The following is a 17166-nucleotide window of genomic DNA, read 5'->3' on the forward strand; positions in this document are numbered from 1 at the left end:
TGTAGGCCTATAGGATGTGTGCGTGTCAGCTTCATATTATTTGCACCAAGGAGACCAGGGTGGCTGCTATCATAGTAACACTTTCCTGTAGACGTCATACTCCATAAGGGCTAGGCTACTCCTTTTATGATGTCCTTGTTTCATTGTTCAACTGGCAGGCACACACACGCCTATAAACCCAATGTGTTCCAAATAGCAACAGGGCAACCCAGCCTGTGTGGCACTGGTGAGAAACATTCCCTACTTGGCACAGAATACTTGTGACAGAGTGGCCAAATTATAAAGAAATACAACATAACTTTTGTGGGCGGGTTTAGTTTACACACTACTCCAGGTTTCGTTTACTAACCCAGACAGTATAAGCCTAATAGAGAATGTAGTTTCGGTAATTTACCTCACTGGCTTTACCTGCACCGTAGGAATGTGACCCGGTCAGACCGCTCAGCTCTTCATACAAGTAGAATGACTTCTGAATTTTGACAGGCCACCTGTTACGAGAGAGAGAGGACGTTCTCGCTCAGGGAGGTCGGTTGGAATATAAATCATTTATCCATCTACCTCACCTGAAATACAGACAGCTACAACACAGCACCAAGATGGATGAATGCTGTATGTCAGCTGAAGACTCGGAGAGACTAAGGATACACAAGGAGATTGAGAGACAGCTTCGCATGGAAAAGAAGGAATCTCACCGTGAGAAAAAGTTGTTGCTTTTAGGTGAGTCATGGCGTATGCTATCATGGATAATTGGTCATTCAGCGGGACCTACAACTTTTTGCGCTTGGTGTGCCTATTCAACTAGGCTAATTCATGTTGACCGAGTTATGACATCAAATAATTCTTATAGGAATAGCATAGATCGCGTTTCCAACAATTATTTGGATCTTGCTAATGAAAATGTGTCTTTCCTCAAGTGGTATAGCCTACCACCCTCCTCTGTGCGATGCGCGTTAGTGTAAACCTGGCTATAGATCAGGTATTCCCAAACTGGGGTACGCAATGCCGTAGGGGGTACGCCAAATAAAAATGTGATTCACTTTTTTTTTATCCCCCCAAAAGTATTTTTTTTCTTTTTTTCCTTCACATTTTCAAACAGTCCATTTATATTTTCCAACGGGGCTATACATTCGGGTGAGGTTTTTTTCTCACCTGAGTAGCCTCGCTTCACTGCCAAAAATAAAATTAAACAATCTAGTGTTCAGCAAAATAACAACACAAATACAGGTTGCCAAGTCAAATAATTAACATCCAATCACATCAACTGTTAATATCTCACGGGAATTCCACTAACGGTCCGTATGTAGCCAAAGGTTTCTTCTGCTCTTTCCGATTGTTGATCATTTTTTTTGAAAACACTCCGAGTGTTGAAAATTGATAAATGGTTAAAAAAAGTGAGGCCTGCGTCCATAGAGACACATACCAGCTCTACTGGTAGTACTACACCTGCCCCTTTCGACTACACAAGTTGTTCTGCTTCCACGAGCACATCCAATGCTAGCATCAGTAATTCTACATTTGTTGTTAGCCCAGCTAGCATGGACACTGACAGTTGTGAATCTGATGCACCCAAAGAGGTACTGCCCCCTTACCCGGGAAAGCACCGAACAACAGACATGGACGTTGGACCATCGAAGAGGCGCAAATATGATTGAAATATATTGATTTGTGGTTCACTTATATTGGGAGTAGTGCCTTTCTTCAGCCACAGTGTGTTATATGTGCATAAGTACTATCTCACAACTGATTGAAACCTTCACTCTTGCGCGGACATTTAGAAACAATCAAAGTATGCCAATTTGAAAAATAAGCCACAGGAGTTTTTTGAGTGAGAATTAAGACGACTTTCGAGTAGCAACAGATACCATTAATAAGAAATGGCTAGAAGCGTCTTCTATGGTGAGCTACCGAGTGGCTAGGACAGGCAAGCGCCATGCTATTGTGGATGATTTAATTCTTCCTGCTGCCGCGGATATGGCTGGGACCATGCTGGAGGAAATGGCCAAATAAACTATACAGACAATGACTTCATCAAACAACACTGTTTCATGACACATCAGTGACATGGCAGGAGATGTTTTGAAACAATTACTCCTTCGCATACAAGCCAGTGAATTCTATGCGTTACAGCTGGATGAGTCAACAGACATGGCGGGCCTGGCTCAGCTCCTGGTGTATGTCCGTTACGTTTATGGGGGGTTAATTAAGGAAGACATCCTCTTCTGTGAACCAGGAAAATAGGAGAGGTTATTTTAAAAGTACTGGACAGCTTTGTGACATCAAATGGACTTTGGTGGTCAAGATGTGTTGGTATCTGTACTGATGACGCAAAAGCCATGACAGGAAGACATATTGGAGTGGTAAAGCGCGTGCAAGCAGTTGCTCCCAACGCCACTTGGGTACACTGCAGCATCCACCGAGAGGCTCTTTCTGCCAAGGGAATGCCTGACAGCTTGAAAGACGTTTTGGACACTACAGTGAAAATGGTTAACTTTGTTAAAGCAAGACCACTGAACTCTCGTGTATTTTTTGCACTATGCAATGATATGGGCAGCGACCATGTAACGCTTTTACAACATACAGAAAGAAGTGCGCTGGTTATCAAGGGGCAAAGTATTGACACATTTTTTTGAATTGAGAGATGAGCTTAAAGTTTTCTTTACTGACCATAATTTTCACTTGTCTGACTGCTTGCATGATGACGAGCCAATCTGGGTGATGTTTTTTCTCGCCTGAATTATTGTTACAATTGATGAGGACAAAGGTAAGGAGTCAGGCGCAGAGAGCAAAGGTAACGGGGAAAACCACTTTTTAATGTCCAACCAGAAATACAACTGGTAACGTCAAAAAACATTGGCGTACCACTCCAACTTGAATAAAGTCCAAAACTGGAAACATAAATCCAGTCTGTGGAAAACCCCCAATGAAAAATAGCAACCTCAACATACAAACAGAGAAACAAGCCCGCACAAACATAAACGGGCTAAACGAACTTAAATAACACCACCCTAACAACCAAACAATAAACAGGTGAAATCAATTAGACAAAACCAAACGAAAAGGAAAAAGGGATCGGTGGCAGCTAGTAGACCGGCGACGACGACCGCCGAGCGCCACTCGAACAGGAAGGGAGGCCACCTTCAGTAATACTCGTTACAATTATCTGAATCTAGGATTACAGGGACTCTCCGCAACTATATTCAATGTGCGGGACAAATTTGAGGCTATGACTAAGAAGTTGTAGCTCTTCTCTGTCTGCATTACCAAGGACAACTCACAGGTCTTTCCATCATCGTATGATTTTTTTGTGTGCAAATGAACTCAAGCTTACGGACAATGTCAAATGTGATATAGCGAAGCACCTGAGTGAGTTTGGTGTGCAATTACGCAGGCACTTTCCCGAAACAGATGACACTGGATTCGTTATCCCTTTCATCCCCTGCCTCCAGTCCACTTACCAATATCTGAACAAGTGAGCCTCATCGAAATTGCAAAAAGTGGTTCTGTGAAAATTGAATTTCATCAGAAGCCACTGCCAGATTTCTGAATTGGGCTGCGCTCAGAGTATCCTGCCTTGGCAAATCGTGCTGTTAAGACACTGATGCCCTTTGCAACCACATACCTATGTGAGAGTGGATTCTCGGCCCTCACTAGCATGAAAACTAAATACAGGCACAGACTGTGTGGAAAATGATTTAAGACTGAGGCTCTCTCCAGTACATCCCAACATTGCAGAGTTATGTGCATCCTTTCAAGCACACACTTCTCATTAACCTGTGATGAGTTATTCACTATTTTTGATGAACAAATAAAGTTTTATATGTAAGATAGCTAAATAAAGAGCGAAATTATTGATTATTATTATTTGTGCCCTGGTCCTATAAGAGCTTTTTGTCACTTCGCACGAGCCGGGTTGTGACAAAAACTCACACTCATTCTTAAATGTATTGTACAGTGTGTGTGTGGCAGGCTTACAATGATGGCAACAAAATTTGATTTTGGGTCCTACATACCACTTAATCGGTCAGTAATAGCTAACTTGAAATCATGGATGAACATAACAATTTCATAGTTTGGTATGGGGGGAAATAATCCACCATATTAATGTTTATATTAATTTAACTAGGAAAGTCAGTTAAGAACAAATTCTTATGTACAATGACAGCCTAGGAACAGTGGGTTAACTGCCTTGTTCAGGGGCAGAATGACAGATTTTTACCTTGTCAGCTCAGGGATTTGATCTAGCAACCTTTCGGTTACTGGCCCAACGCTCTAACCACTAGGCTACCTGCCGCCCTAACCTGGGTAACGCTGAGCCAATTGTGTGCCGCCCTATGGGACTCCCGATCACAGCTTGTGATACAGCCCGGGATCAAACCAGGGTCTGTAGTGACGCCTCTAGCACTGAGATGCAGTGCATTAGACCGCTGTGCCACTCGGGAGCCCAAAATAATAACCTGGGTGGTTTGAGCCCTGAATGCTGATTGGCTGACAACCGTTGTATATCAGACCATTGACCAACGGTATGACAAAACATTTATTTTTACTTCTCTAATTACGTTGGTAACCAGTTTATAATAGCAATAAGGCACCTCAGGGTTTTTTGGTATATGGCCATTATACCACGGCTAAGGGCTGTATCCAGGAACTCCGTGTTGCGTAATGCATAAGAACAGCCCTTAGCCGTGGTATATTGGCCAACTTATTGCTTAAATATAGGCCTACTGTAAGGTAGCCTGCTCTATATTTGAAAGAAACAATGTAGCCTCTAAATTACCTTATTTAGAAATGATACATTTCATTCTTTAGAAATTAGTTCAATATCTAGTCAATGTATCACCTCTATGTTATAGCTACTGCTACCCTGACAGGACACGTTTTATGTCTCTCTGTTTCCATCATAGTTGTTTTCTGTAGAACCCCTAGACAGCTAAATAGGTATGAGTCACTCTAAACCCCATTCTCCACATATTTGATAAAAACCTGTTGAACCAGTGAGTAATTGAGCAGACACTCAGTACAAGGCTGCACCGTTTGCCTTGGTGATTTTCAGCCCGGAAAAAGATCAGGAATACCGTAAGTATTATTGGCAGAGTAATTACAGTCAGGCAGAATAACAGTAGGCTACATTTTTTATATTACTGTGTATCTCAGAATTATGTAGTTTTAATGTACCGGGCAAAGTGTGTGTGAATGTGTAGTCTACTGATGGTGAGTGGTCCGTATCATTCTGTCACGTTCTGACCATAGTTCTTTTGTGTTTTCTTTGTTTTAGTGTTGGTCAGGACGTGAGCTGAGTGGGCATTCTATCTTGTGTGTCTAGTTTTCCCGTTTCTGTGTTTGGCCTGATATGGTTCTCAATCAGAGGCAGGTGTTAGTCATTGTCTCTGATTGGGAACCATATTTAGGTATCCTGTTTTCTGTTGGGGTTTGTGGGTGGTTATTTTCAGTCTTTGTGTGTCTGCACCAGACAGAACTGTTTCGTTTCGTGTTATTCTCGTTTATCGTTATTTTGCTTGTTTATTTGTTTAACGTATTCTATTAAAATGGATACTTTTCACGCTGCGCCTTGGTCCTCCTCTCTTCCTCCATACGACGAACGTTACACATTCATAGAACAAGCTACTTGGAGAGTACCGATGACCAAGAAGCACCTATTAAAAGTCTCTATCCTATCATTACATGTATCTGCATTAACTGAGTCACCTGCATCTGGCTTCTTTCCACACTGGGAAAGAACATCTAGCACATTTTGACTCCCTGATCAGCAGATATGGATATGTGAGGTATGTTGACGAGTGGCAATAGTTGGTCCTGGTTTGCAGTTGAATGCAACAGTCATGAGGCTAGTTGGCCAACAAGACAATGATTATACTGTCAGAATTTCTCACAGTTAAATAATGACTAACCACACTCTCTGGACTCCACTGCGGACACTGCGTCTCAATGCAAGAGGCGTCAATGCAGTATCTGGTTTGAATCCAGGCTGCATCACATCCCGGCTGTGATTGGGAGTCCCACAGTGTGGCGCACAACTGGCCCGGTGTCGTCCGTGTTTGGCCGGGCTAGGCTGTCATTGTAAATAAGAATTTGTAATGAACTGACTTGCCTAGTTAAATAAAGGTTCAATAAAAAAAATAAAAAAAATGATTGTAATAGCTATATGAAGGCCTACTGCACTACTGCAAAAGTCAATTTACTACTTAATATAAAAAATGGATTGTTCTTAGGCTATTTTAGGACGCGTTAAGCATTACAGGACATTGAAGAAAGGTCCTGCTCAAAAGGTCATGTTAATGGCCAACAAGGCAAAGCATGCAATACATGTGGATAAAGTGGTGTTTTAAGTAACATACACCCACATGTTGCACACACATTCTCTCACACACACACACACACACACACACACACACACACACACACACGCACACGCACACGCACACGCACACGCACATGCACACATGCACACACACACACATATTGTACGCACACAAACACACACATACACAGACTAATGTCTCTCCTTTTCCAGGGACTGGTGAGAGTGGAAAGAGCACTTTCATCAAACAGATGAGGATCATCCATGGGACGGGCTACTCGGACGCAGACAAGCGAGGCTTCACCAGGCTGGTTTACCAGAACATCGTCAATGCTGTTCAGAACATGATCCAAGCCATGAAGACCCTACAGATTGATTTTAAAGATCACCAGAACATTGTAAGCAGCTTGTCAACAGATTCAATGGCAGCTTCTGTTATAAATTGGCTTGTTGGTTCACAATATCAATTTCCTGGAACACCTACTCTGTGAATGGGTTTTTATTGCCATGTCTAAAGCTGTCTGTGTGTGTGTTCTAGAGCCATGCAGACAGACTGAGCATGGTGAAGGCAGATCTAGTGACCATACTGGAGCCATGGCAGGTGGATGCCATCAGGAGACTGTGGAGCGACCAGGGAATTCAGAAGTGCTACGAGCGCAAGCGAGAGTACCAGCTCTCTGACTCTACCAAATAGTGAGATTTGTCTATAGTCTTGACCGACTTACTAAGACTAAGCTAAGGTAGACATAAATGTACACCTAACAAGTCCCAGATTTGTCATGTTTATCGATTTTCTTAGACCAAGCATATATATATAGATAGATAGATACACTACTGTTCAAAAGTTTGGGGTCACTTAGAAATGTCCTTGTTTTCCTGGCCAATAAAAATAAAATATTAAGATGGTCAAAAGAACACAGACACTGGACAGAGGAAGATTGGAAAAAGTGTTATGGACAGACTAATCTAAGTTTGAGGTGTTGGATCACAAAGAAGAACATTTGTGAGACGCAGAAAAAATGAAAAGATGCTGGAGGAGTGCTTGACACCATCTGTCAAGCATGGTGGAGGCAATGTGATGGTCTGGGGGTGCTTTGCTGGTGGTAAAGTGAGAGATTTGTAAAGGGTAAAAGGGATCTTGATGAAGGAAAGCTATCACTCCATTTTGCAACGCCATGACATACCCTGTGGACGGCGCTTAATTGGACCCAATTTCCTCCTACAACAGGACAATGACCCAAAGCACAGCTCCAAACTATGCAATAACTATTTAGGGAAGAAGCAGTCAGCTGGTATTCTGTCTATAATGGAGTGGCCGGCACAGTCACCGGATCTCAACCCTATTGAGCTGTTGTGGGAGCAGCTTGACCGTATGGTACGTGAAAGTGCCCATCAAGCCAAGAAGTGCCCATCAAGCCAATCCAACTTGTGGGAGGTGCTTCAGGAAGCAGGGGGTGAAAGCTCTTGAGATTACCTCAACAAATTTACAACTAGAATGCCAAAGGTTTGCAAGGCTGTAATTGCTGCAAATGGAGGATTCTTTGACGAAAGCAAAGTTTGAAGGACACAATTATTATTTCAATTAAAAATCATTATTTATAACATTGTCAACATCTTGACTATATTTCCTATTAATTTTGCAACTCATTTCATGGATGTTTTCATGGAAAACAAGGACATTTCTAAGTGACCCCAAACTTTTGAACGGTAGTGTATATATATAAAGATAGATAGATATTAATACGCACTCCACAATAAGTCAGGTATCTAGCTAGGGTGTTTAGCAAAGTATGTGCCATTGCCAATTCATTTTATTGTTATTTTCATGTCAGTTACCTGAGTGATCTGGACAGAATCACTGCCCCCTCATACCTCCCCACCCTGCAGGACATCCTGAGGGTCAGGGTCCCCACCACAGGCATCATAGAGTACCCCTTTGACCTCAAGACTGTCATCTTCAGGTAAATGTCCATTGGAGTAATGGTGTCAGAGCCTTGTAAATTTGGATCTGTGAAAGCTATGTCCTGTAGTTGAACCCTAGCTTCTACTTATTTAGTCATGTTAGATCAGTGATTACTTCAAGGAAGGGTGGAGGAAATGAGGAATGCAAGTATTCCCAGGTCAGCATTTCAAATGACACCCTAAAATTAGTGCCTTGTAGGGGGAATAGAGTGTAATTTGACATTTTCCCCATGTTGTCTTGATCAGGCTGGTGGATGTGGGGGGTCAAAGGTCAGAGAGGAGGAAGTGGATCCACTGTTTTGAGAGGGTCACCTCCATCATCTTCCTGGTGGCTCTCAGTGAATACGACCAGGTCCTCTATGAGAGTGCCAACGTGGTGAGGATAAACACTTTGACTTGAAGGGCCTCTTAAGTCTTACTATTCTACCACTAACAAACAGAGAAGTATTTGTATCTTCATACAACAGTAGGAGAGTGTCAAAGTTTTGCCCTTTATATGTGATGGAGTGTGGATTTCCTTTCCTTCCAGAATCGACTAGAGGAGAGCAAAGCCCTGTTTACAACCATCATCACATACCCCTGGTTCCAGGAATCCTCCATCATCCTCTTCCTAAACAAAACTGATCTTCTAGAGGAAAAGATCTACCACTCCAACCTGGCAGACTACTTCCCAGCGTTCAAAGGTTAGTACACTAGACTAGTTAGTACACTGGTTAGTTATACATTTATGTGTGTATAAGCTATAGGCTACTCCAACCTTACAGACGACTTCCCTAAGTACTATTGTTAGTCATGCCTTGATATGTGTGTAAATATCATCTATCTGTTGCATTCAGAGTTGCGGTTAATTCCATCTAAATTCCAGTGAATTGGAGTTCATTCCTATAAAAAAAATCCATATTCAATTCAAGCAACAGGAACTGGAACTTGACCCCAAATCTAACTGGATTATAGGCTACATGAAATGATTCCTAAAGCTCTAGTTTAACAAACCTAAAATGCTGACCACACCGCTCGCGCGCGTGTTGATTTTGTCCACCCACACCAGACGCCATCACGACACGCAGGTTGAAATATCAAAACAAACTCTGAACCAATTATACTAATATGGGGACAGGTCAAAACACATAAGCATTGTTTCTAGTAATCTCTCCTCCTTTAGGCTTCTTCTTATTCTTTGTACTTTATATGTATCGGATCAATATCATGCAAAATGTATTGTGAACACACAGCATGCATTTTGTATTCGTGTATCATGATCTGTACAATTAAGCACCAATCCACAAATGTAAATCACTTTCCATAAATGTAAATCACTTTCCACAAATGTAAATCACTATGCATAAACAAACACCTTTTGATTTGTATTTGTAAATCGATATATTGCATTGATTTTTTTTATAACAGCAGATATGCAGGCCATTTCCAAGGGCCTTAAGTAAAATGACTGCCATAAAGATTTGCACATAGGAGAGATATGCGCAAACATGACAGATATTGCAAACCTGCAACTCCATATTTGGAAGCGCTTAGGTCACCTGACTTTTGGCAGGGATTTGATGACAAGAAAAATACAAAAAGTTCTCACTCGTAGAAAGCGATTTGTAGTCCATGGCTAAATATTTGGTTGCTTCAAGTTGTGTTTTTATGGTGTTTTATACCTTGGAATGAACTCCAGTTCCAATGTTAGTTCATTATAGTTTCTTAAATAGAAACAAAGTATCAAAATGTAGACCTATTCCATCTTAAGTTAACTTGAACCTGTTTGCAGTCCACAAATGTTCTAAGTAATTGTATGGCTTCAATAGGGAAATATATACATAGCATTCACACTGATATAGGTGCATGGCCTAGCCTACTGTAAATTGCATTATGGTCGAGCATGGACATGCCAAATGTTGTCAATAAGCAAGATTAAATTAATTATTGAAAAGGCCTTAAAAGAGAGCAAATAATACCAATCAAATTCTAAACAAAACAAAACAACAAATACACTAAATACACTTACAGGCACCATAATTGCTCCATGTGGACATATCATATTAAAACAATGCAGACTTACTATGGAGGGTTTTACGAACATCCAAACTTCTCACAGTAGCTGGGCAAAGATCAATATAAAGAGAAAGGATGAATGTTCACTCGCCATTATATTGCTCCTAAAATATAATGCTTTATAAACATATTGAAACCATCTTACAGATCTAATTTACACTGTAAGTAGAATTGTATGCATGCCACAGATGTTCTCACCATTAAACCAGGATGGTCAATCATTCTAAAAAGTTTGGTTTTAATACAATTAAATGAAAAACTAGCAATCAGTTTTTTTTAATAAGGATCGGACCCTTTTAAAAAAAAAATCTGTGAAATGACATACCCAAATATAACTGCCCGCCACCTCAGGACCTGAAGCAAGGATATGCATATTCTTGATACCATTTGAAAGGAAACACTTTGAAGTTTGTGGAAATGTGAAATTAATGTAGGAGAATATAACACATTAGATCTGGTAAAAGATAATACAAAGAAAAAACATGCGTATATATTTCCCCCCCCCCCCCCCCCCCCCCCCCATCATCTTTGAAATGCAAGAGAAAGGCCACAATGTATTATTCCAGTTTATGCGCAATTTAGAGTTTGGCCACTAGATGGCATCAGTGTATGTGCAAAGCTTTAGACTGATCCAATGAACCATTGTATTACTGTTCAAAATGTTGTATTAAGTCTGCCCAAATGTGCCTAATTGGTTTATTGATACATTTTCAAGTACATAACTGTGCACTCTCCTCAAACAATAGCATGGTATTATTTCACTGTAATAGGTACTGTAAATTGGACAATGCAGTTAGATTAACAAGAATTTAAGCTTTCTGCCCATATCAGATATGTCTATGTCCTGGGAAATGTTCTTGTTACTTACAACGTCATGCTAATCACATTAGCTTACGTTAGCTCAACCGTCCCGCGGGGGGGACACCAACCATGTCGAGGTTAAACAACAAAAATACATCGCAAGGATAAAAAAGACACAGCGCATTGCCGTTGAACCAGCCTTCATTATAGTAGGCCTATAGGGTAAAAGTAGCCTTGAACATATGAATTGGATAATAAGCAATAGTAACCATAAAATTCACTGGTATTCACCGAGGTTCTTATCTCTCATTTCATGATGGGCATGGACACATGTATCCTACATCATGGAGGGAGTTTTACACAAGTCCAAAATAGGAGCTGAGATGCATTGCTAAAATAATGTAGGCCTGCCTACAATACATATATACAGCAGAATGTCAGCTCACTGTTTTGCTCCTCTCGAACTTGATATTTTAATAAAGATTTGGTGATTTGCTATATGGTATTTTATTAGCTTCCCCATTAGCTGTTGCAAAAGCAACAGCTACTCTTCCTGGGGTCGACACAAAACATGAAACACAATACAGAATGACATAATACAGAACATAAATAGACAAGTACAAGGACAGAACTACATAAATTAAAAAAGGCACATGTAGCCTAATATCAATGCATACACACAAACTATCTCGGTCAAATAGGGGAGAGGTGTTGTGCCTCGAGGTGTTGCTTTATCTGTTTTTTGAAACCAGGTTTTCTGTTGATTTGAGCAAAATGAGATGGAAGGAAGTTCCATGCAATAAGGGCTCTATATAATACTGTACGCTTTCTTGAATTTGTTCTGGATTTGGGGACTGTGAAAAGACCCCTGGTGGCATGTCTGGTGGGATACGTGTGTGTGTTAGAGCTGTGTGTAAGCTGACTATGCAAACAATTTTGGATTTTCAACACATGAAAGTTTCCTATAAAAATAAAGGTGATGCAGTCAGTCTCTCCTCAACTCTTAGCCAAGAGGGACTGGCACGCATAGTATTTATATCAGCCCTCTGATTACAATTAAGAGCAAAACATGCCGCTCTGTTCTGGGGCAGCTGCATCTTAACTAGGTCTTTCCTTGCAGCACTGGACCACATGACTGGACAATAATCAAGATTAGACAAAACTACAGCCTGAAGAACTTTCTTTTTGGAATGTGGTGTCAAAAAAGCAGAGCATCTCTTTATTACGGCTAGACCTCTCTCCATCTTTACAACCATTGAATCTATATGTTTTGACCATGACAGTTTACAATCTAAGGTAACGCCAAGTAATTTTGTCTCCTCAACTTGTTCAACAGCCACACCATTCATTACCAGATTCAGCTGAGGTCTAGCACTTAAGGAATGATTTGTACCAAATACAATGCTCTTAGTTTTGGAGATGTTCAAGACCAGTTTATTACTGGCAACCTATTCCAAAACAGACTGCAACTCTTTGTTAAGGGTTTCAGTGACTTCATTAGCTGTGGTTGCTGATGCGTATATGGTTGAATCATCACCATACATGGCCACACATGCTTTGTTTAATGCCAGTGGCAGGTCATTGGTAAAAAATAGAAAAGAATAGAGGGCCTAGAGAGCTGCCCTGTGGTACACCACACTTTACATGTTTGACATTAGAGAAGCTTCCATTAAAGAAAACCCTTTGAGTTCTATTAGATAGATAGCTCTGAATACACATTATATGGCAGAGGTTGCAAAGCCACAGCGATAAGTTATTTCAACTACAGGTTATGGTCAATAATATCAAAGGCTGCACTGAAATCTAACAGTATAGCTCCCACAATCTTCTTATTATCGATTTCTTTCAACCAATCATCAGTCATTTGTGTTAGTGCAGTACATGTTGAGTGCCCTTCTCTATAAGCATGCTGAAAGTCTGTTGTTAATTTGTTTACAGAAAAAGAGCATTGTATTTGGTCAAACACAATTTTTTCCAACAGTTTGCTAAGAGATGTATTTCCAAGCGGTCTAAAGAGTCAAACAGTTTATCAACAGTCTTGACTACTCGGGGATTGCATTGGGCAGGACAAAAAAACAACCTTCATTGAGAGGAGGGGAGGCTATGTTTGGTTTTTATAAAACAAAACAGGGGAAAAATATATGTTTTTTATGTTTCTAAATACGAACTATACAGGCACCAAAAGCACGTTACTGTTTTTCCATGCGCATTTGGGCAGTGTGCATCACGGCTGGGTAGACTTGGTTTCTGGTTTCAAAATGAATGCCGTAACCAACCGCGTTACAGCTAAAACCAACTTTTGGTTGGTCTTAAATATCCCTACCTGCGCTGCCTGAAATTAGCACTTCGGATCAGGTTTTTAAGGACACATCTGAAATATTTCCACCCTTTCCATCTGAGTGCAAGCGAGCTGATATAAGACAGGTCAATTATCAATCGTTGCGCAACAGTTTGAAAATAGCAGAGCACCGGCTTTAACCAAGCCAGCCAGCCAGCAACAGGTTGAAATTGCCAATGAACGTGCGTTTGACACTAATGCCGTCTTAAAGCCAGCCGAAAATAAAGCCCCTAGTGTATTTTACTTACGTTATTTATTCATACATTCCTTCTTTAAAGGTCCCCGGAAAGATGCAGAGTCTGCTAAGAAGTTCATCCTGAATATGTACAAAGAGCAGCACATGGGGCGTCACAAATTCCTGTACAACCACTTCACCTGTGCAACGGACACAGAAAACATCAGAGTTGTCTTCAAAGCAGTCAAAGACACCATCTTTAGAGAAAACATGACTAAGTACAACCTGGGTTAGGGGTTTAGTGTGATTTCAGATCTGTATATGGTGCAATAGAGTTAATTCACTTCCGGTTTACAGTTTTGGTACAGACATTTAAGTAACTGTGGTCTTGAATTATACGCTTTCTTACTATAACAAAGCCAGGGATCACAGTCATAGCACCAACAGAAGCACATCAGAACTGTTTTTATATAATCATTTCAAAAAGTTAGAATCGTAACAACTCCTGAACATCTTCCATGTTACAAGATGGAGGGTATCGGTAGACTATCCCATCTGTATGACATAACTACTGATGAGAGAAATACCCTGAGGAATGTTGTGGACCCTGCATCTCTACCTGGGGTTCCTGCCATGAAGAGGAACTAAAGGGAAAATATGCCTACAGAGAGTGCAAGCTCCTTAGTTTACATTTGTGTTGTAATGTCATGTGTGTGTTTCATATGTATGTTTCATGATTTACACTTTCCTTATTTGTAGGTCTTTTTAAAACTTTAAATTAATGATTAACTCTAGTCATTCAAAGGATTCTGGAACGGTCACTAGTTTGTTGTAGTTTTTTAATGTGTGTGTTAGCAATAAATCATTCAAATCTACCTTTTGGAGAGTTCTGTCATACTCATTTCAGACAGGACATAGAGATAGAAATAGAGAAATAACGCATGGTTTAATACAGTAATAGTTTATGATAGCCTATGTAATATAATACAGTTGAAGTCGGAAGTTTATATACACTTAGGTTGGAGTCATTAAAACTCGTTTTTCAACCACTCCACAAATTTCTTGTCAACAAACTATAACTTTGGCAAGTCGGTTAGGACATCTACTTTGTGCATGACACATTTTTGAGACCTCCACAAGTCTTGTTCATCCTTGGGAGCAATTTCCAAACGCCTGAAGGTACCACGTTCATCTGTACAAACAATAGTACGCAAGTATAAACACCATGGGACCACGCAGCCGTCATACCGCTCAGGAAGTAGACTCGTTCTGTCTCCTACAGATGAAGGCCCTTTGGTGCGAAAGGTGCAAATCAATCCCAGAATAACAGCAAAGGACCTTGTGAAGATGCTGGAGGAAACAGGTAAAACGAGTCCTATATCAACATAACCTGAAATGCCGCTCAGCAAGGAAGAAGCCACTGCTCCAAAACCGCCATAAAAAAGGCCGACCACGGTTTGCAACTGGACATGACAAAAATCGTACTTTTTGGAGAAATGTCCTTTGGTCTGATGAAACAAAAATAGAACTGTTTGTCCCTGATGACCATTGTTATGTTTGGAGGGAAAATGGGGAGGCTTGCAAGCCGAAGAACACTATCCCAACCGTGAAGCACGAGGGTGGCAGCATAATGTTGTGGGGGTGCTTTGCTGCAGGAGGGACTGGTGCACTTTTCAAAATAGATGGCATCCTCATCCCACTCATCAGTGGGTTGGGAGGAAAATTATGTGGATATATTGAAGCAACATCTCCAGACATCAGTCAGGAAGTTCATGCTTGGTCGCAAATGGGTCTTCCAAATGGACAATGAAGCATACTTCCAAAGTTGTGGCAAAATGGCTTAAGGACAACAAAGTCAAGGTATTGAAGTGGCCATTACACCAGCTCTGTCAGGAGGAGTGGGCCAAAATTCACCCAACTTATTGCGGGAAGCTTGTGGAAGGCTACCTGAAGCGTTTAGCCCAAGTTAAACAATTTAAAGGCAATGCTACCAAATACTAATTATGTGTATGTAAACCTCTGACCCACTGGGAATGTGATGAAATAAATAAAAGCTGAGATAAATCATTCTCGCTACTATTATTCTGACATTTCACAATCTTAAAATAAAGTGGTGATCATAACTGACCTAAGACAGGGAATTTTTACTAGGATTAAATGTCAGGAATTGTGAAAAACGGAGTTTAATGTATTTGGCTAAGGTGTGTGTAAACTTCCGACTTCAACTGTATATAATGGAAGGGTTATGATATTGAATATTGCCAGAGTCACCTCATTATTTGCTTTGTGAATAACCCAGATTGTGTGTTAATTAATTACTGTATACAGTACTCCCAGTTCTTTGTCTGACACTCCCTCTTTTAACCACACATGCACACACCCACTTGTGTACACACACACACACACACACACACACACACACACACACACACACACACACACACACACACACACACACACACACACACACACACACACACACACACACACACACACACACACAGGTGTGGCGGTGGCAGGATGTTGTGGCAATGAACTTTGTGCCAAACAGGTAAAGCTCCTTTCTCACCCTCTTCCCGTTTAACTGGTGAGACTGAGACCAATAACAGAGGTGAGTGACTAAGTTAAAAAACACACACCCGTCCAAAGAGGATCTCCACAGGGAAAGGTGTTCCAACTATGTAGAAGGAAGGTTTATGGTTTACTAACCAGTGTGAGCGACTATTTAATGCACAGAAAATTAGATAGTGTTACCGTGTGTTGATATTTCAGTGTTACATTTCCAGTGTTGATTCAGGTGTTAAATTAACGTTGTAAGTGTTGGTGTAAATAACCAGTGTTAAACCAAAGCCACGCCCATCATTATCATATGTATGCTATATTGAAGGCATATTTTTTTTTATTGCTGATTTCAACAACTACGTTTTTGCATGTACATTGATTGATTATGCCTCTGAAATAAACTCAGCAAAAAAAAGGACCCAGTCTTTCAAAGTTATTTCATAAAAATCCAAATAACTTCACAGATCTTCATTGTAAAGGGTTTAAACACTGTTTCCCCTGCTTGTTCAATGAACAATAAACAATTAATTAGCATGCACCTGTGGAACGGTTGTTAAGACCCTAACAGCTTACAGATGGTTGGCAATTAAGGTCACAGTTATGAAAACTTAGGACACTAAAGAGGCCTTTCTACTGACTGAAAAACACCAAAATAAAGATGCCCAGTGTCCCTGCTCATCTGCGTGAACGTGCCTTAGGCATGCTGCAAGGAGGCATGAGGACTGCAGATGTGGCCAGGGCAATAAATTGCAATGTCTGTACTGCGAGATGCCTAAGACATCTAAAGGGAGACAGACAGCGGTTCGTCCTTGCAGTGGCAGCCCACGTGTAACAACACCTGCATAGGATCGGTACATCCGAACATCACACCTGCAGGACAGGTACAGGATGGCAACAACACCTGCCCGGGTTACACCAGGAACTCACAATCCCTCCAACAGTGCTCAGACTATCCAC

At 40.8% G+C, this 17166-nt stretch overlaps 1 protein-coding gene across 1 annotated transcript; it reads left to right on the top strand.

Annotated features, from left to right (window-relative positions):
• Positions 1–348: 348 nt before the first annotated feature.
• Positions 349–16585, top strand: LOC129818777 (guanine nucleotide-binding protein subunit alpha-14-like). Its single transcript, XM_055875011.1, has 7 exons — positions 349–717; positions 6530–6714; positions 6855–7009; positions 8149–8277; positions 8525–8654; positions 8808–8961; positions 13751–16585. The coding sequence occupies exons 1-7, from the start codon at positions 597–599 to the stop codon at positions 13939–13941; spliced, it is 1065 nt and encodes a 354-aa protein (XP_055730986.1). The 5' UTR covers positions 349–596; the 3' UTR covers positions 13942–16585.
• Positions 16586–17166: the final 581 nt, after the last annotated feature.

This window comes from Salvelinus fontinalis, chromosome 21 (genome assembly GCF_029448725.1).
Source record: "Salvelinus fontinalis isolate EN_2023a chromosome 21, ASM2944872v1, whole genome shotgun sequence".
NCBI lineage: Eukaryota > Metazoa > Chordata > Actinopteri > Salmoniformes > Salmonidae > Salvelinus > Salvelinus fontinalis.